The 19,563-nt window shown below is 35.1% G+C and overlaps 3 protein-coding genes and 1 non-coding gene across 5 annotated transcripts; 2 read left to right on the top strand and 2 right to left on the bottom strand.

Moving 5' to 3' along the window:
- Positions 1–5,038: 5,038 nt before the first annotated feature.
- Positions 5,039–5,132, top strand: LOC120188273. The gene has a single exon (XR_005522402.1). It is a non-coding gene; the product is annotated as a small nucleolar RNA SNORD96 family (small nucleolar RNA).
- A 127-nt stretch (positions 5,133–5,259) lies between these two features.
- On the bottom strand, positions 5,260–10,188 carry LOC120188219 (60S ribosomal protein L4-like). 2 transcript variants are annotated; one of them, XM_039191720.1, is made up of 3 exons: positions 9,029–10,188; positions 8,285–8,432; positions 5,260–5,270 (listed from the first exon to the last, which is right to left on the bottom strand). In XM_039191720.1, the coding sequence occupies exons 1-2, from the start codon at positions 10,130–10,132 to the stop codon at positions 8,319–8,321; spliced, it is 1,218 nt and encodes a 405-aa protein (XP_039047651.1). In that variant the 5' UTR covers positions 10,133–10,188; the 3' UTR covers positions 5,260–5,270; positions 8,285–8,318. The 2 variants fall into 2 exon arrangements, with proteins under 2 accessions (XP_039047651.1, XP_039047649.1); XM_039191718.1 differs by lacking the exon at positions 5,260–5,270 and having other exon boundaries at positions 8,138–8,432.
- A 754-nt stretch (positions 10,189–10,942) lies between these two features.
- On the top strand, positions 10,943–17,786 carry LOC120188139 (pentatricopeptide repeat-containing protein At5g02830, chloroplastic). Its single transcript, XM_039191652.1, has 12 exons — positions 10,943–11,608; positions 12,140–12,227; positions 12,363–12,564; positions 12,795–12,905; positions 13,314–13,478; positions 13,753–14,316; positions 14,599–14,664; positions 14,800–14,880; positions 15,155–15,252; positions 15,861–16,071; positions 17,018–17,078; positions 17,253–17,786. Exons 1-12 carry the CDS (start codon positions 11,026–11,028, stop codon positions 17,597–17,599), a joined length of 2,577 nt encoding a protein of 858 aa, XP_039047583.1. The 5' UTR covers positions 10,943–11,025; the 3' UTR covers positions 17,600–17,786.
- Positions 17,787–17,915: 129 nt separating this feature from the next.
- On the bottom strand, positions 17,916–19,559 carry LOC120188141 (DNA topoisomerase 6 subunit A-like). Its single transcript, XM_039191653.1, has 2 exons — positions 18,133–19,559; positions 17,916–18,097 (listed from the first exon to the last, which is right to left on the bottom strand). Exon 1 carries the CDS (start codon positions 19,474–19,476, stop codon positions 18,217–18,219), a length of 1,260 nt encoding a protein of 419 aa, XP_039047584.1. The 5' UTR covers positions 19,477–19,559; the 3' UTR covers positions 17,916–18,097; positions 18,133–18,216.
- Positions 19,560–19,563: the final 4 nt, after the last annotated feature.

The raw sequence follows: 19,563 nt of genomic DNA on the forward strand, positions 1-19,563 counted from the left end.
TGCATCGATACACCTTCAAACAATTTCTGGGTTTTAACCTTGATGCATCGGTGCACTATGAATATGCATCGATGCACTCTGCCCAGAATCCTCTTTTTGAACCCGAAAATTCATTCTTTTTGGATTAAATCCTTCATATTTCAACCCCTTTCATATTCCTAACTTACATATACATACTTATACTCATTAATATTCATTTATCTCATCTTTAACCTCAAAATTCCATCTTTCATATGGAAATCAATAATCATACCCAATTTTCCATGTTATCCAAACTTAATTCTAACTCTTCTAACTTCTTATTCTTATAGATAACAAGTCAAATTCATCCTCCAAATTCATTTAAACCTTCTTATTCAAAATTTCACTTAAAACCCCATTTTCTTTAATCTATTCTAACATCTTCATCTTTGAGTTTTCACTTATCTTTAGACTTCTTTAAGCTTTCTTACTTTCCAAAGAATCAAAACCAACTTAGAATTCAAATAATAATCAACTAATAAAAATTCTCACCTTTGCTCTTTGCTTCCACGCGTGAAGAAGAAAGGAAGAAGAAAACTCTGGAAACTCATTTCCCACGTTTTTTATATCCCCTAAAAGAGAAATAAAAATCTTCTCTTAGAAAAGACCATAATACCCTTATTACTTTCAAACTTTACTATTAAATCCATCCTCAAAATTCTCCAATTAAAATTCTAAACTTTTAACTTATTTCGAAATTGAACACAATGCTTTCAAAATTCACCTTTAGGTCACTAGCCTGATATTGAGGATGTTACATGGCATGCCAAGAGTAGAGGGTCTACGTTGTCTTTTGGGACATATATGTATTCTTTGGAACATGTGTGAGGTCTTTTGAGACACATACTTGATCCTTGACATATGTATATGATTCTTAAGGAATTATCTACGTGGTCCTTAGGGACAATCTTATATGGCACTACGGTGCAATTCTATGCGGTACTTTGGTGCAATTCTACGTGGCACTTTGGTGCATTTATACAAGCTGTGGTGACAACATAGTGCACAACCTCACAGTACTCATATACCTTAGGTTCTCAGTATGGTATCATGGGCCAATAATCTTATTAATACGAATTCATGAATGTTAATATATTATGCTTACAGGTAAGGATCATGGTGATATAAACTGCATGGTTAAGTATTTGATTTCATCTCATTCCATTTTATTATGGCATTTCCATTACATTTCTTTGTTGTCATTATTATTATATTGCCTCACTAAGTCGATGATTTAGCGTGTGAGTGTTTCACACGTAGGATTCGAGAAAGTAAATGAGACAGGTTAAGCAGCTGGACAACACTACTCCTGCAACTATCAGATCAGAGGCAACTTAATCAGTAAGTCCTTTTGGTATGTAAATTAATGTTGGCATGTAATCAAAGGGTCACTTGCCCAATAGAGGCTTCATATTGCATCCGGGAGCTCGTAGCTTAACCGCCTTGCTTCCAACAAAAAAAAAAGTCCCAATAAGTGAAGAGGAAGAATAGTGAAGATGAAAAATAACTCTTGAAAAGAAGAAGAAGAAAAGTCGAGGAAAGTTGAAGAAAGAAGATGTTTTTAGGTGAAAGAGAATTTGTTCAGTAAATTGTTCATCAAGACGGTAAGACGGTTGAATTCCAACTTATTAAGTTTGCATTCTTTGTTTGATCAACTCTCTAATATAACAAGTTCATTTTGAAGAAAATTAAAAGGTTGAAAAGTAGGGTGAATGTTAGAGTGTTATTAGTTTGTTATTAGCTTGTTATGGTTTGCTTGTTATTAGTTTGTTATGGTTTGTTATTAGCTTGTTATTAGTTTGTTATGGTTTGTTGGTTACTTGGGCTATATAAGTCATCCTTTTTGTATTAGGTTGTAAGCAGTGTATTTTCTCGTTGTTAATAAAAAACTTCTTCTATCACCTCTTCCTCTTACCGTCTTCTTCCTCATCTGCCTCTTACTGTCTTCTTCCTCATTTGCTAACTCAGGCCACTGTCCTTCCATCACTCTCAGACTCCATGGCTGCATTCTCACAGTGCGAAACAAATAGTCTGAACTCATTTACATATATGACATTCAGATGAAAGGAACAAAGAACTTCAAATTAGTTATTCTTAATGATCTAAAACTATTACAGACATGTTCATGGCTTCAATAATTTACCCAGCCTTGAAAATTTTAAATCCACAAAAATTACCAGGAAGAAAAAAACACATAGTAGAGATAAAACCAAGAACCCAGAAAGTAAAACGTGAAAATTTCTAAGAAACAAATCCGACCCAGTTCAGAAATCTAAGCAAACAAACCAGTGAAACTCAAATTCTTCGAAACAAACACAGAACAAATCATGAAAATTTCGTATAAAGGAAATCGAACGAGGAAAATGTAGTTTCTGATTCAATCGGGAAAGCTTTCTACTAAAGGATGGAAAGGGCTCCAAAGACATCGACGGAGAGAGTATTAGAAGGCTGTGAAACGAGAGAGACGAGAAGCTAGAAAAAAATTGGTTGGGACGAAAACAGGGAAACAGAAGAATCTGAAATTACAAAAGAAGTAATAAATATTTTTTGTTACCTGAGAAGATGATCGTTGACCTCAATAAACGTCACCGGTGAGCAGTCGATGGTGGTGTTTGATCAGACAGTTTTGGGTATCAGCTTTAAAGGTAAAGCTGGAAAATGACTTACACTTTTACAGACCGTAAGTTGTTTTACGGGATAAGGGGCCATTTTCCTTTGACCGGGAAAATATTTTCCTTTGGCCAACCACTTTTACATGAACTAAACAAGGGAAAATAGGGAAAATAATTTCTGTAAATTGTTTTCCAAACAAACAGACCCTTAATTATTTTTTAAAACTTTAAAGAAACTATTAATTATTTTTTTGTTTAACTGATGTTGTTATTTGCTATGGGACAAATGGGTTAAATATGTAGTTACAGTTTATCCTTTCTGATTTGAATGTAGAGTCGCGAGCAATAGATTTTTAATCGTTGACCGGTAATTATTATGATGATGAGATAAAGAGATGAAGAAAGATTATTCAAGAGAGAAAAAGATCTCGGAGATTTCAGAAGAAAGTCGTTAACAGTTCACCCTTCTTCTTCTAATAGTAATTTATATATTGACCTTTTATGTATGATAGTGTCAGGCCTGGAATTATCATTATCTAGACGTAGACCATCAGTCAATAGATTTAACATTGACAAATCTCTTGGGTTTATCAAAGTTCTTGTTAAGAGTTTTTGCTCGGTTGAAGAACTTCCTTCGTAAGAGTCTCTTCGGAGTTGGTTTTCATAAGTAGTTGGGGAGTTGTATCTTCGAACAAATTATGTCTCCGAAGGTATAACATTTTATCTCTCATAATATAGGAAATGTCATGGAGTGATTGACCGAAGACATAAGTGTATCTAAGGGGCGTTTGTTTACTTCAGAATGATTAAGCATTGAATGATTAAAATGTTGAATGATTCAGATGCTTTGTATGAATTAGCTCTGAATGTGACATGTTGTTTGATAATGGCTCTGAATCATTCAGAATGTACTTTGATGCTGAATCATTCAACACTGTTTTGTTGAATCAGTCAGCACTGAATCATTCAGAGGTGAGAAACAAACACATTGAATGTTGAACGGTTCAACATTCAGCGCTGAATGGTTCCATTCAGAGCCAAACAAACAGCCTCCAAGTTAATTAATGTTTTATGAATGTTTGCTAAAATAGTTATCATTATTCTTTCTATCTCCATAGGGCTTACTCGCATGTTGCCCTATTGTTAGCGTATACTAAAAGGTATGGATTGCGACTGTAGTTTTTCTTTTATTTAAAGGGTAAATCAGGGTACCCTTTTCCATTCACCTCTTTATTTCAAAGATTCAACTTCATTTTTGCTGAAATATTTGTAAAAGCTTACTTCCTAATAAAATGGAGAAAGGTGCCTCCGTGAAGGAAGAGGGGGCTTGAGCCAACGAGGTGGCAGAAGAAAATCAAGAAAGGATTTTGAATATGATGATTCGAGGGTTACTTCTTGTTAAAGATTACGAAGAGGAATCAATTGATAAGGTCTTGGTGAAATTTCAAAATTCGAAAAATATGAGAGATAAGTGTAAGTGTAACTTGATTCACACACTTGAAGTTACCTCCATTTCTCAAGGTATATCGAAACAATCCCCTAATATTTTGGGGATTCTTCTGACGAAAATTTATCATTTAACTCCTATAACCCTACTAGGACAACTCAGAAGGATTTTAAGGAACGTTGGAAGCTTTATATTATGAATGACATATACTTTTCCCAAAATACATGCAGAAATTTGTTTAAAAGAAGATTCAAGTGATCTTGTTATTAACTCGGAATATTCTATTGATAGTCCGCCGGTTTAACCTTTGTAACATGTGTTATAATAGCAAACCTTTATTTATCCTGTTTTTGCCTTTTGAATTATTTGTAGTTTAGTGGTATAAATAATATACTGCCCAAAATTCAGTGATATAGGATGTAATTTTTCCAAAAATAAAAGCTGATCCTGGTCAAATTAACCCTAACGTCCCTTTTGTTCAAAAGCAGGAGAGAAAAAACTCAGTGGCGGCGAATTTCGCTATAAATAAACACCACCTTTGCAACATCACGACCAAGTTCTTCCAAGGAAAACTCCACAAATCGTCGTAAGATCTCTAATATTTTACTCTGAAGCTATTTGATTTCTTCTTCTTCCTTCTTCCTTTTTGTGTTTAATTTCAATCGATATGTGGCGTAGGATTTAAAAATCCTCATCTATAAAAACGAGGCAAACTGAAATCGTGTTTGTAAATCTCGAAGATAACGCCATAGAAAAACGCTCGTTGACGTTGACGGTCCTCCCCTCCGGGGAGCTCCGCCATTGACGGGCAGTCTCATATTCCATCGCCTTGGGGAGCGGCGTCGCTGCTATTACCTCTTGGGACCGGCCATGATAAGAACATTCAATTCTTTACCCCCTTTCTTTTAAGATTTCGCAAATTTTCTTTCACTTGTTTTAAAAATATTATTGTAGAATGAGGCCGATGAGGAAAACAATTACAAAAAGAACACCATCTTTCGGGACTGAATGGCTTCATAAAGCCCTGCTGTTATTCTGCAGTTCTGAGGCCCTTTCAAGTGATAGTGGTTTTCGCTTACTCAAAAAAAGATGTTTTACCTGTTTCGTGCATTGATTATTATAAGGGTAAAGTATAGTAATAGTCACTGAACATTTCTGAAGCTTGCATTTAGGTCCCCCAACATTTAAAACTTGCAATACAGTCCCCCAATATTTATTCCGTTTGCAATATGGTCCCCCAACTTAAACCACAGTTAGAAAATTAGGATAAATTATATAAACGGTCATTGAACTTTTCAGTCACTTGAATTTAGGTCCTCCAACTTTTAAAACTTGCAAAACAGTCATCAATTTCATTCTAAACCCCAATTTCCAAAGTAATTTAATTTTATTCTAAACCCTAAATTCTAAAATACTTCAATTAAATTCTAAAAATACTTCAATTTAAGGTAATATAGGCTTGAAGAAAGAGTTCAAGGCACAGACACAACGAATAAAATATATTTTATAAATGTATATTTATATTAGATGTATAAATAAAAAATATATTATATATTAATTATAATCATTATATTTTTTTGAATTTATTTTTAATAAGAAATTAAAATTATTAATTATATTAGAAATACTCAACTTAAGATTATATATAATCATGAATTATAAATATGAAAAATATAATTATTAAATTTAGTTTAAAAATATAAATCTTAAATTTATTCTTTTAAAATATTGTATCAACTAAATTTAAAAAATATATTAAATCTATCAAACAATTTATCAAATATAATATTTTTTATTGTAAAAATATAATATTTTCCCATCATTTATTGCTTTCAAATTTTTTGCCGAAGTTCAAATCTCATTATTTCCATTTTACATTATATTCTTTTTTTTTCTGGCATTGATCTATTAGTATATGTATATTGTAATCTCTTAACACAAACGATGGTGTTAGCTTAGTGGCTCCACTCTGTATCTTTCATTTGCGTGACTCAGGTTTGAGTTTGCCCAAGACCCAAATTTACTTCTTTGTAACTTAATTTCTTCTAATTAGGAGGGTGACATGTGTCACCAATAACACATATCATGATCATGTGTTAACACATGTCAGATCCTGATTAATGATTAATTTATTAAATTTTATTTAATTTAGGACCAAATTGATAGCATATATAAATAATTAGGTGGTAACATGTCACCAATGACACGTGTCATGATCATGTGCTAACACATGTCAGATCCTAATTAAATGATTAATTTATTAAATTTTAATTAGGACCAAATTGATTAAAATAATAAAGACTGAATGTATAATAATACCAATTCCTTTTAACTGCCACATCATCATTTTATCAATTGGTAACGACTAGTGGCTTAGTGAAACATTAAATAATTATGTGGTATGATTGATAAATTTAAAAAACGATGACAAAAGTAAAAAGGGCTAGATAGTTAAGTTGTCAACCGAGTAGTTTACACTTTTATTTATACGTCAAAATAACATTTTATAAATTTAAAATTCGAATTATTTTCAACCTCTTCTATATCCTAACTACTTTTTTTAATTAAAAAATTTCTTCAACAGATAAGAATTATACTATATATTATATAAAAAATACGTATCACATGAAATAAGATAAAATTAAATAATAATAAATTGACATAATTGAATTTAATTTAAGTATTGGAATTTAGGGTTTAGAATAAAATTGAATTACTTGGAAATTGGGGTTTAGAATGAAATTGATGACTGTTTTGCAAGTTTTAAAAGTTGGGGGACCTAAATTCAAGTGACTGAAAAGTTCAATGACCATTTATATAATTTATCCTAATTTTCTAACTGTGGTTTAAGTTGGGGGACCATATTGCAAACGGAATAAATGTTGGGGGACTGTATTGCAAGTTTTAAATGTTGGGGGACCTAAATGCAAGCTTCAGAAATGTTCAGTGACCATTACTATACTTTACCCTTATTATAATTTTGCAGCTTCAAGTAATAGGTTTTATTTCTTCAAAATCTTCTTCAACAAATAGACCTTAATCGCTACTCTGATATTGTTTGCATTCCATCAGTACTGGTATAAATTTAGTGATTTATGAAAATGTTGAGTTTAAATGAGATGTATTGGTTTAATGTTTTATGATTCATTAACAAATGATTTTGCTAATTATATTTTTTTTGGTTTTATGATTTTTATAGATTTTTTTAATATATATTTTTAAAAATTGTAACTTTGACTGATATAGATATTCATTCCACAAATATCACGTCAAAGAATAGCAATTTAACTCATAAAAACAATCTTTATTAACAAATGAACATATATAACACAATTTAATCCGATACAAATAGACTAAGGAGTTGAATTGATCTTATTATCCGATAAAGTTAATTACATCACATGTCTTGAGAATATAACCCTCATTTTAAAGTGGTACCTAAATTTTTAAATTCCAATTTCATCCCTAAACTCTTACACCAAATTATCGGATTGGGTTCAAAACGTAACTGCAATTTTAATTTTCTTTTATATTTCAAGGGACTTGGTTAATATTATAATTTTGAACATAATAAATCTAAAATTTTAAGGAAAATAATTTATACTAATTTTAAAGGGTTAATAATTTCTCACCTCTGGTGTTCACATTTCCATGAATTTAAGGAACATATCAATTCACTACAAAAATGTTATTTTATACTTGTATGTCGCATTAAAAATTCTCTTAAAGACTGTTTTTCATCAACATTTATCAAAGTGAACGCATTATTTAAAATTTATTGTCGATAAAAATGTAAAAAAAAATTAAAAACTCTGGTTAAATAATTTCTGAATATATATTTTATAAGATTTAATTATTTGAAATAATTATGGTGGAAGTTTAAAAAAAATTAATAAAGCTTAATTAGGAAACATAATGAGTCTCAATCTATTGGGATTGGAAAGGGAGGAATATGGTTGAACCATAGGTATGCACAAGTGTAAAAGCAACAAAGAAAATGAGGATGGGAATCAAAAGCTTATTTAGGAACCCAGCAAGAACAAGGAGAATTATAAACTAATTAAATTCCTGTTCTATAATCAAAACTATTCCACTAGCCACAGGGAAGGAGGAGAGTATAATAGCATGATATTTCACTAATTTTCCTGCCTTCCACCCACACACAAAAACTTAAACCAGACAACATCAGCAAAAACGTTCAGACAAGTTCTCATATTACTAAAGCAAAAAAAATAAAATTACTGAGACACACCCAACCACTTCGAGAAGTTCTCAAACTCTGTGTAATCACTGTCGGATATCATAGTCTGATACCATGCTTTGCCTGCTGCTTTAATTGCCGTTGCCTCCTCCTGAAACACACATGGAGTCAAAAACACCAACATACCATTTGAAAATTCACACATTTACAACATTTATCTGAAAACTGCAACATATTAGAATAGGAACTTATATATCTTGCATTTGGCTTCATTATACATGTTCTTGAGTTGTGTTACCTTCATGTTTATAATTTAGTACACTTACTCCTAATTTCTACAAGCACTACATTAACTGCAACATATTAGAATAGGAAATTATATATCTTGCATTTGGCTTCATTATACATGTTCTTGAGTTGTGTTACCTTCATGTTTATAATTTAGTACACTTACTCCTAATTTCTACAAGCACTACATTCATAAAAGACTAATCTCATAAGCACAACTACTTATACCGCAGATTAATCAAACTATGAAGCAGTAATAAGAAAAAAAAACATAAAATTTAAGAAGCAAAACATACAAATGCATTAAACATTAAGTAAAATTTGTCATAAAAAATTAAGTAAAAAACATGTACAATTCCATTCAAATTTTCTATAACACAATAATTCTAAGCCACAGAGAATTGCAATTATCATCGTTAAGGAAACAGCAAAACAAAAACCAAAACGAACATTATATACCTTAGTAATGGGTTTCCTCTTCTTGTCAAGCTTCTCCTTTTTGGCCTTAACACGTTGTGCCTCCGCTAAAAGAGACATCCTCTTGGCGGTCTTGGCATATGGGTTCAACTTCAGCATAGCATTCAAGTTCTTAAGTGGGTTCTTCTTCATAGGTGCCCTCTTGATCTCCTTCTTAATTGGCTTCACAACCGACTGAACCTCATCAGAATTAATGATCCTACCCAGATCAGCATTCACCATCTTAGACCGGGGCAGCACATAGCCTTTCTTCTTCTCTGAAGACTTATCGAATGACCCGTAAATCGAGTCAAGCTTCTCGTAAGCCGATTTAGTCCAAATAACGAACCTTCCAAGGTGTCCACCAGGTGCCAGCTTCAACAGATTAAGCCTCTCGACATTGGCAACTTCAACTCCAGGAATGTTACGGAAGGCCTTAACGAGCTTAGCTCCCTCGGTTCCGTAAACAATCAAAGGACCTTTACGGGAAATGTACCTCCGGTTCCTCATTTTCCCTTTTCCGGGTCGGATTCCTTGGCTGTCCTTAGCCTTTTCCACATCAGGATATGCTCCGATCTGTTTCAAAACCTTAATTGCACCTGATGTTTTCTCTACGCTCTCGACGGCATCAGAAATGACCAGGGGCATCTCCGGGACAGCCTCAATGCGGTGGCCTCGTGCCATGACGAGGGAAGGGATGGCAGTAGCGGCGATGGCGGAGGCAACAGCATAACGCTTCTGGTTAACATTGATTTTCCGGTGCCAGCGGCGCCAGATCTTGGTAGGAGCAAACATGCGCCCGCCACGACACATGTTTCCGAAAGCACCTTGGCCTGCACGGTGAGTACCACCTCCAGGAACACGAGGAATACGCGAGACGGCACGACCGGTACCCCAGGATTCAGCTGAGGTCTGGTGACCGGCGCGCTTGGAGACGGCATAGGGTTGACGGCTGTTTTTGGAGATGTTGTCGTGGACGAAGGTGACGATGTCGGGACGGATTGAGGCTTTCATGACATCGGCGAGAGGAACGGTTGGGGTGGCGTCAGTAGCCATGTCGGACTCTATGGTCTGGACGGAGACAAGAGGGCGCGCGGCGGCGGCCATTTTTCAGGGTTTGGGGTCGAAAGGGTGGGTGAAGGGAATGGAGAAAAGAGAGGGGTGCTAGGGTTTGGAGGTGTATGGTTTATTTATACTATGTTTTATTAGGAAATGGGCCAATGAGCCGAATATAAATAAGACTACACTCCGTACATACCTTACTTTATGGACAGCCCGTCCAAATATTTTTAAAAAAAATTAATTGTAAATAAAATGATATAGTAAATGGGGTTGATAATTACTTAAAATATAACTTTGGTTAAATTATCAAAATTAATATGTTTACTCATTGTTTGATCTCTTTTTAAGAGGGTTAAGGTTTGATTCTCTCTAATATCCCTAAAATAAAGCTTTTAAGAGACAAAAATAAATGAATTAAAATTTTTAAGATTTAATAATCGTGGACGATGGTCAAAGATGATGGTGTAATAATGATGAGCCACAATGAGTAATGAAAACTTGGATTAATGGTTGAATTTAATATTTTATCTAAAATTTAAATATTAGATTAATGCTCTATCTAAGTTTCAAGTTCAATAAAAATTAATATTTTTTACTAATGTGTCATGTTATGAAATTAAGAGGAATTAATGGCTCTGTCAGATAGAAAACAAAAATAACCAAAACACAATTTTTTAAAATAGATAACCAACATAAGACGGAGTTAAAAAAATAGGGACCACTCGTGTCATTTACCCTTTAATTTTTATTCCGGTGATATTTTCATATACGAAATTAATTCCGGGAAAAACACAAAACAATTGGCTCATAAACGTTCAGCAACGATTAAAGATACCTGCCTTTCAAATTCAATCCACAACCCAAAGAAAAATATCCATGGCAGAACAACAAACAATCTGAACCCACCACAACTGAAGCCTCACTTCCTTAGCCAAATAATGAAAGATTTCGTCGTCATCCTTGGCAGTTCCTCCATTCCCAACTCTCCGCCACCGCCCAATCTCCGCCACCGCCACCACTCTTCACCTAACAAAATCAACTCGTCTTTCCACAAGCTTTCTCCTTCCGAAAATCAACCTCAACCCATCTCTTCTTCAGTCCCCACCTCCCATTCTCATCAACACCCTTACCCTCCCCTCTCCTCCACCGTCCGATGGAACCCCTCTTCCCGCCGCGACTTCCCGCTCAAGTACTACGCGGACCTTGCCTCGAAGCTGGCGGAGGATGGCCGTCTCGAGGACTTTGCAATGACGGCGGATATGGTCGTTGCTTCAGGTGTTAATGCTTTGCGTTTTGCTTCTATGTTGAGTGTTGAGATTGTTTCTAAAGGGGTTGCTTTGAGTGTTCGAGAAGGGAAAGTTAAAAACGTCGTTGAAGTGTTTAAGAAAGTTGAGAAGCTTGGGGTTGCTCCTCTGAAATTAGTTAATGGCATTGGTTTGGATTCTTTGAAAAGGGAATTTCAAAGGATTTTGGGTTCTGGTGAAGTGGAGGAAGCTGTTGATTTGTTGGAGGCTCTAAGAGGTAACCTTTAACCAAGCATTGTGGATTTGCAGCTTTATTCTCGTTCATGGCCAAAAGAAAATCATAATTCCTTAGAATTAAACAAGATTATATAAAGCACTGATTTTATGATAATTGTTCTTATCATAAACAATTTTGCACCTTGCTATAATATTCTGAGTGCATTTGGAGTTTCTTAGGAGTGCCATATTCTGTACCCATATCGTATTGCATCAATACGGATTTTAACACAGATGCATGAAGAAATAGAGTATGTTGCTATGCAATTTGCTACATAATTAGAATTTTTTTATTAGTTGGAGTGACCACAAAATAGCATCTACGTATAATTTTCTTAATCAATTGACAATGAAAACACACCCTGGCAGACGCAGCTGCTCGAACAACTTAATTATATTCTCAGTGGCTAAACCACTTAATAGAAATATATTTTTTTTTTAATAATCTTTGGGTGTATTGTCCAATGTCCATATAGTTACTCTGTGTTTTACAGGTTCTTTGCATTGCTTGACAGATGTTTTCTCAATTTAGGTTTTCAATTCACAATCAAGGAATTAGTGAATCCATCACACATTGTAAAAATCTGTGTTGATAAGAGAAACCCAAATCTGGCAATAAGGTACTAGTTTTTGCTTCCTTTATGTTTGTTCCCTGTATTTCTCAACTTTATCAAAGCTAGTAAAACATTAGTCAAGTGTAGCTTCAATGATTTCAGAAATCAACTCTGCTAATCCTTAGAATATTTGCATTGAAGGTATGCTTGCCTACTGCCACATGCACGTATAATGTTCTGTAGCATTATATGTGAATTTGGAAAGAGGAGGGATTTGGCATCTGCATTGACAGCATATGAATTGTCCAAGAACATGAGTGGTCCTAATATGTATCTATACCGTGCTATAATCGACACTTGTGGTCTCTGTGGTGATTACATGAAATCTAGAAATATCTACCAGGTATTTACTCGTCTGCATTCAGAAACTGTATGAAATTTTCTTCCAAGTGTCCATTTGTTTGTACTATAATTGTAACTGGCATTATTCAATATGTATGCAGCATGGACAGTTTGATAATCATGTACTCAGAATTCAATGCTTTCCATGCAAAATCATCCCTTGTTTTGTCAAATTTCTAGTTTGATCTTCTGATGAGTTTTGGCTTACTTTTTAAATGAGTATTATTTCAGGAGGACTTAGTCAATCAAAGGGTCTCTCCCAATATATATGTATTCAACAGTCTCATGAATGTCAATGCTCATGATCTGGGATACACATTAGATGTTTACAAGGACATGCAAGTATGCCCATCTCCTTCTCTTTTCTTCTATGGTTAATCTATCTATTATTCATTTTATTAAATCTATTTTTCATGCATAGTACCAAGCATTCTAAACTAGCTCTCAAATTGGGTATTTTGAGATATCTAATTTCTATGTAATTGACCAACTGTTTGCTCGAAATTCTGATGTGTGACTCAAACACATATTGTGGCATATATTTTGCAAAAGATACAATACAAATATAAATATTAATGGGAAGTGTTGATACATGTCTAAGTGTTGTAGATTTGATAATCTAGTATGAATACTTGTGATGGAGATAAACTTTCCCCATTTAAATATTCCATAGTACTACAGCAGATGAAAATTTATGCTGCATCATCTATATTTGCAAAGATAAGATATTAGTTTGTGTTCCTTGCTCAGAATCTTGGTATCGCAGCAGATACGGCATGTTATAACATCCTTTTAAAGGCATGCTGCCTGGCTCACAGAGTTGATTTGGCGCAAGATATTTACAATGAAGTGAAGCATCTAGAGTCAACAGGAGTGTTGAAGTTGGATGCCTTTACTTATTGCACGATCGTTAAGGTACTTCTTCATGCCTACATTACTCAAACTCAAGTGAGTGTCGTATATGGATATTTTTCCACATGGGTATTTCAATTTTTTATAAGTTTTTTGATGATTTGGAAGATCATATCCCCCTACCCATGTCCGAAAATGTGTTGGACATGGATACTTATAGAAAAACAAAGTCGATGCAACATGGCTTGCTGTACTTTCCCAGAAACAATTTCAATTTCTATAACCTGTTCAATGAACCTTTTATGGTCTATTCTTCTCTTGATAATGTATGCATTAGGTCTTTGCAGATGCAAGGTTATGGCAAAAGGCACTGAAAATTAAAGAAGATATGATATCAGCTGGGGTTACCCCTAACACAGTTACATGGTCATCATTGATCAACTCATGTGCCAATGCAGGTCTAGTTGTACAGGCATTTCAATTATTTGAAGAGATGATTCTCTCTAGATGTGAACCTAATTCACAATGTTGCAACGTTCTTCTACATGCCTGTGTCGAGGCTAGCCAGTATGACCGGGCTTTTCGCCTTTTCCGCTCCTGGATGGGAGGCCAGGAGGGCAATATAGATAGTACGTTAAAGCAAGTAAACAATGGAACTTCAGTTTCTACTGTGTCAAACCACATAACTAATTCACATCATCATAGTTTTTTGAAAAAGTTTTCTTTCAAACCTACGACAGCAACATATAATATTTTAATGAAGGCATGTTGTACTGACTACTATCGTGCAAAAGCGATAATGGATGAGATGAAGTCTCTTGGCCTTTCACCAAACCATGTAAGCTGGACGACTTTGATCAATATATGTGGGGGTTCAGGCAATGTAGAAGGTGCAGTTCAGGTTAGGTATCCTTTCATTAAGGAATTTTATCTTATTTTCCTCTTCAATATATGTGGGGGTTCAGGCAATGTAGAAGGTGCAGTTTAGGTTAGGTATCCTTTCATGAAGGAATTTTATCTTATTTTCCTCTTCCATTTATGTTGTTTCTCTAACGTCAGAACTTTCTTACTGCATATTAGTTCACAGATTCCTAACATTGACGCTAGTCCTGTATTTTCTGTTGGCAGAAGTTCTTTACAACTACATACTTTCTCTGATGATGGTTTTTTCTTTTCAGTGCAGATCTTGAAAACAATGCATATGACTGGAATTAAACCGGATGTTGTCGCATATACAACAGCAATGAAGGTACAAAGCTGTCTCACGTATGCAGCAAACTTGGTTGTTCTATGATTGCTACCTTAGATATGCCAATGCTATTTTCTGTCACAATCTCAAATTGATTGTTGTTGGATGATATTTCAAGCTATTTTTGTATCCTAGGTTTGTGTGGAAGGGAAAAGGTTGAAGTTAGCTTTTTCATTATTTGAAGAAATGAAGAGATATCGTGTTCAACCTAATTTGGTAAGTGATATGTAACGACGCCAATCAGTTCAATTTTTTACAAATTAAAAAGATTGAAAGAATGACTAAATCATCTTGCTAACTGTCAGCATATGAGTTCACCTTGTATTACACTAAAGGGCAGTGTCATCAAAATGCTACAATTCTTCTTTCATGTTTTGAGCATTAAAATCTCTTATATGATGCTGGATAAAGAAACATGGAAGTTGGCATTGATTATATGTAGTACGGTTCAGGTACATCCAGTTAATAAATCTTGTGCTTGTTTTTAAAGGTAACGTATAATACACTTTTGAGAGCCCGTAGCAAATACGGTTCCTTACATGAAGTACAGCAGTGCCTAGCTGTGTATCAGGAAATGCGAAAAGCAGGGTATGTTAGCATTTGCTCTCAACTCCTTTTTCTGCATGTGTGGGTGGTAAATTGCAGATTGCCTTGAGAACTCCTGTGTTTCTTAGAGAACATCATTCAATGGTGCTTGCCATATTTTCTGGACCTAATAGGTTGTGGGATTTTAACAATTTTCATTGAAACTTTTTTTTATGATATTGGGGATTCATAATGGTTTTTTAAGCCAGTCTAGGCTAATGTTAATTTGGATTTAGGTGTGAGTGTCCAAAAAATGTGTTTTCAATTTTTTTAAGTTTTCCATGCATTTGGAGGATCTTTGAGGATCATATCTCCATACCCATGTTGAAATATAGGTCAGATAAGGTTTCTGGACATGGGTTTATCAAAAGAAATGAAGAGCAATACCAACACAGGTCTGGGTTATGGCTTGGGTAAAAGATGCTTGTTCTTGAAAATTTTCAAAAGTATAACAAAAGAAAAGCATATTTAATTCATTTATTTCTTAATTCAATCAAATAAAAGTTTCTTTATTGGACCTGTTACCCTCTGATGAAGCTATGGCATAGATTCATTCGTCGTTGCTATGCAAACCATGATAAGATTCAGTCTCTAAGTGGTATCTATTGCAGGTACGAATCCAATGACATTTATCTCAAGGAACTCATTGAAGAATGGTGTGAAGGTGTAATAAAAGAAAACAACCAGAAACAAGAAGGGTTAAGTGCCTGCAAAAGAACTGACCTGGAAAGACCTCACGGTCTACTGCTTGAAAAGATTGCAGTGCACCTGCAGATGAGTACAACAGAAAGCCCGGCTATTGACATTCGCAGACTTACAAAGGTATGATTGATCACTGTTAAATGCTATTGCAAAATGAAGAATAATTGATGTGAATGTTTCCAGTAGAGATAATATCAGATTTAGACCCTATGATTCAAGTAATTCTTAATGTGGTATTTTTACTTTTAAAATGAGCAATTTGATATCTGTATCATCCATTCGGGTGTGAATCGAGTTGATAAGATTAGTACCGATTAATAAGATGATGACATGACATTCAACAAATCATGTAATGACATGACAACATTTTTCCAAATCATTACTGAAAATCATCTTGAGCTACACATTTGACATCCACATGTAATAAACAAGACCATGAGATGGCACCTAAGTGGATTTTTTTGGAAAACAAAAAATTCAGAAATAGATTAGAAGTTATTAGAAACCATCTCCTCCAAATGTTTTCCACCTTACTTTCTCTTTGTGCTATAAAACATCCATAGTGACTGTTCATTCCCAATCTCCCATCACCCAATTTTCTTTCTTAATCGAATCCTCCAGCAAACAAACAACTAAAGACCAAAGGGGAATAAACTAAGAAGAAAGTTCTTTTGGGGTTTTTTATCATGCCTTTCTTCATGATGTTACAAGTAGATTTCAAGTGTGTAACTCGATGATTTTTAGTATGCCACGCATCACTAAGTAATTGGTTGATCTTTATATCATCATTTTCATTTAGAAATATCAAGTTGATGTACTAGATTGACAGAATAATTATATGACTACCACATTGCAAATTTTAGAAGTGCCTCTTTGAAAAGGTTCGTAAGGCATAATGAAAACCAAAGATATCATTATACATTTTCTATATAAATGTCTGTTTGATTGAACCAATAGTCATCTTAAATTAGAGGCCTTGAACCTTGAATTTGATCTTTTCATGATTTGTACTTTCCTGAGACCTAGTTAGATCTCTCATGAGAATCTGTGTAATGGCTACTGACAGGTTGAAGCTCGGATAGTTGTTCTTGCTGTTTTGCGAATGATCAAAGAGAACTACATCCAAGGTAGAAAATATCTTCACTAGCTTGCTTTAACCATTTCAAACATTTTATACCTTTTCTATCAAGCAGATTAATACTACACATGCATGCATCTGACACGTAAAGCTAAATCCACAATTAAATAGTCTGATTATCAAAGTGTCACATTTTGATGATTCTCACTAAATTCTATTGCAGGGCATTCAGTAAAAGATGATATGTTGATAATCCTAGGAGTCGGTGAAAGGTATGAGGAAGCAGCCAATGTAATAATATCCGGGGTGAAAGATGCAGTAATGAAACTTCTGCAGGACGAATTGGGGCTTGAGGTACTACCGGTTGAACCTCGAGTTAAAAAGGACAGATGGGTAGATTTGCAGGCTCCTATTGATGCAAATACGGTTTTATTAGAAGCAGCTGAAAATAACAGTTTATCAGAAAAGCCCTTATCTTCTACCAGGAGACCTGTGATTCTGCAAAGGTTAAAAGTTACAAGGAAATCATTGAATCGTTGGCTCCAGAGAAGGGCAGATTTTATTACGTGAGTGTTTATGTATTAACCTCAATTTTGTGCATTATTTTTTCTACAATAATTTTTTAAATAGATCTAAAAGAGAACAAGAGAGTCACTGTACAAGTATTGTAAGATTGAAGATGAGGTCAACCGTATAGATGTTGTATGACCGAATTTAACTCAAAATTTTATGAAATAAAATGAGGTTATTTTATTTGTCTCTATGGACTACTCTATTTCTAGTCTATCAATTTGGTTGTATATTAATATTTTTCTTCCTATACTAAGCATTTTCTATAATATGAGCAGCTGATGTCTCCAGAAAGATAACTGAGAAACACAAGTTGTATCAAGCGGGATATTGATGCTACCTGCAGTTGTAACCTATAGTCCTAACCCTAAAATTCAAGGTGATCAAGCAAGCCTTTTCAAATGTATATAATTTCTTACAGATTGTTTCCTTTCACAATTTCCTGCATATGGAAGTTGTGAATGCTACTAATCCATACAAGTAAATGAATAACTGAAAGTATATGAAATCCAAAGATTGCTATCATTAAGAAAATAAACATTGAACAAATTTCCAAGTTCCCATACATAATTGTTAAAACAACAAATTGCACAATGCTTGGTTCTTACCACTCCCACTCAAAGCCAGTCCTGCTGCTGCAACTTCAATGGCAAGTAAACCTCAGACAAATATTGAAACCCGAATGAACTCAATGCCTGAATCTCAGCCTTCTGCCTAGTCTTCACCATCAAATTCAACTCCTCAACCCACCCAGGGTTCTTCTTCACAAAATCTTCCTCCAGTAAATCTTTCCCCGTCTTAATATCCTGTTCTGTCATTGGCAACCTACATTGTTCTGGTATCTTATACTTATCCAAATCACTTGGCCTAATCCCCAACCACTTGATATCTGGGGTAGTCAAATTCGCACTGTCATAAGACATGTTCTTCGATCCACAACCGTATACAGACAAAATTTTTAATCCATAAGGATCACTATCAACCAATGCCAACACCGGAAGCTTCAACTCCGTCTTCATTTTCCTCAAAAACAACCTCGTTGCCACATCTGGCTGCCCTTTTGCAGTCACAATTATACAAGGAAACCGATTATAAAACCTATCTTCAGCTAATCTAATATAAGCTGCATCTTTTTCTACCAACAGAATAAATAATGCATCGCTTTGCATATCTCCAACTCGATCAATGTTAGGCGGAATTGCTTTTCCCCCCATTCCCATTTTAGTACAATCAATCATATCTCCATTGTCGCTAAAAATAAGCCTCCCAACGACCACTCCTTTTTCCGCAGCGATTACGTTTAGGCTGGATCGAGTGCAGCCGAGCATACATGAAACATCATCCAAAACAGCGTCGGATTGAATCTGATCTTGGAATAGTTTAACGTCGGTGTAAAAAAGGTCACGCTTGGTGACATGAATGTTTTTGAGACAGAGTTGGTGGACTAAAGAAAGGATTTTGGAGGTAATTGTGGTTTTCCTTACAGAGGAGATGTGGGAGAAAGGGCGAACGGTGGATTTGTCTCTCAAGACGATGCGGTCAAGTTCGGGAACGTAGAGTTGGTTTGAGGAAGAGCGAGACGGGACGGTGAAGGAGAAGCCTTGGCCGGAGAGGATTTGGTGGGCGAGCTGGAGAACGAGGGATTCGATGGCGGATTGGACGGAGGATAGCGAGAGGTCGGATACTTCCCGGCAGGTGGTGGAGAGGGCGAGGTCGGCTAGGGTTAAGGGTTTAGAAGTGGAAGAGGAGGAGAAACAGGTGGTGAAGGATTTGAGAATCTGGAGGATTTGGTCATCGGATTTTAGTAGGTTCTTGAAAGGCTGAGATGCTGACTCGGAGTCTGAGTCGGCACGGCGGCGCTTCTTCTTGTCGGCCATGGAGATGGTCTGTGGAGGGAAGATCTCACGTAAAAGGCGGGAAACTGGGAAATGACGAAATGCAAGGGTTAGGGCTTGCTGAGTGTG

The sequence above is a fragment of the Hibiscus syriacus genome, unplaced genomic scaffold, assembly GCF_006381635.1.
Source record: "Hibiscus syriacus cultivar Baekdansim isolate YM2019G1 unplaced genomic scaffold, ASM638163v2 tig00116939_pilon, whole genome shotgun sequence".
NCBI lineage: Eukaryota > Viridiplantae > Streptophyta > Magnoliopsida > Malvales > Malvaceae > Hibiscus > Hibiscus syriacus.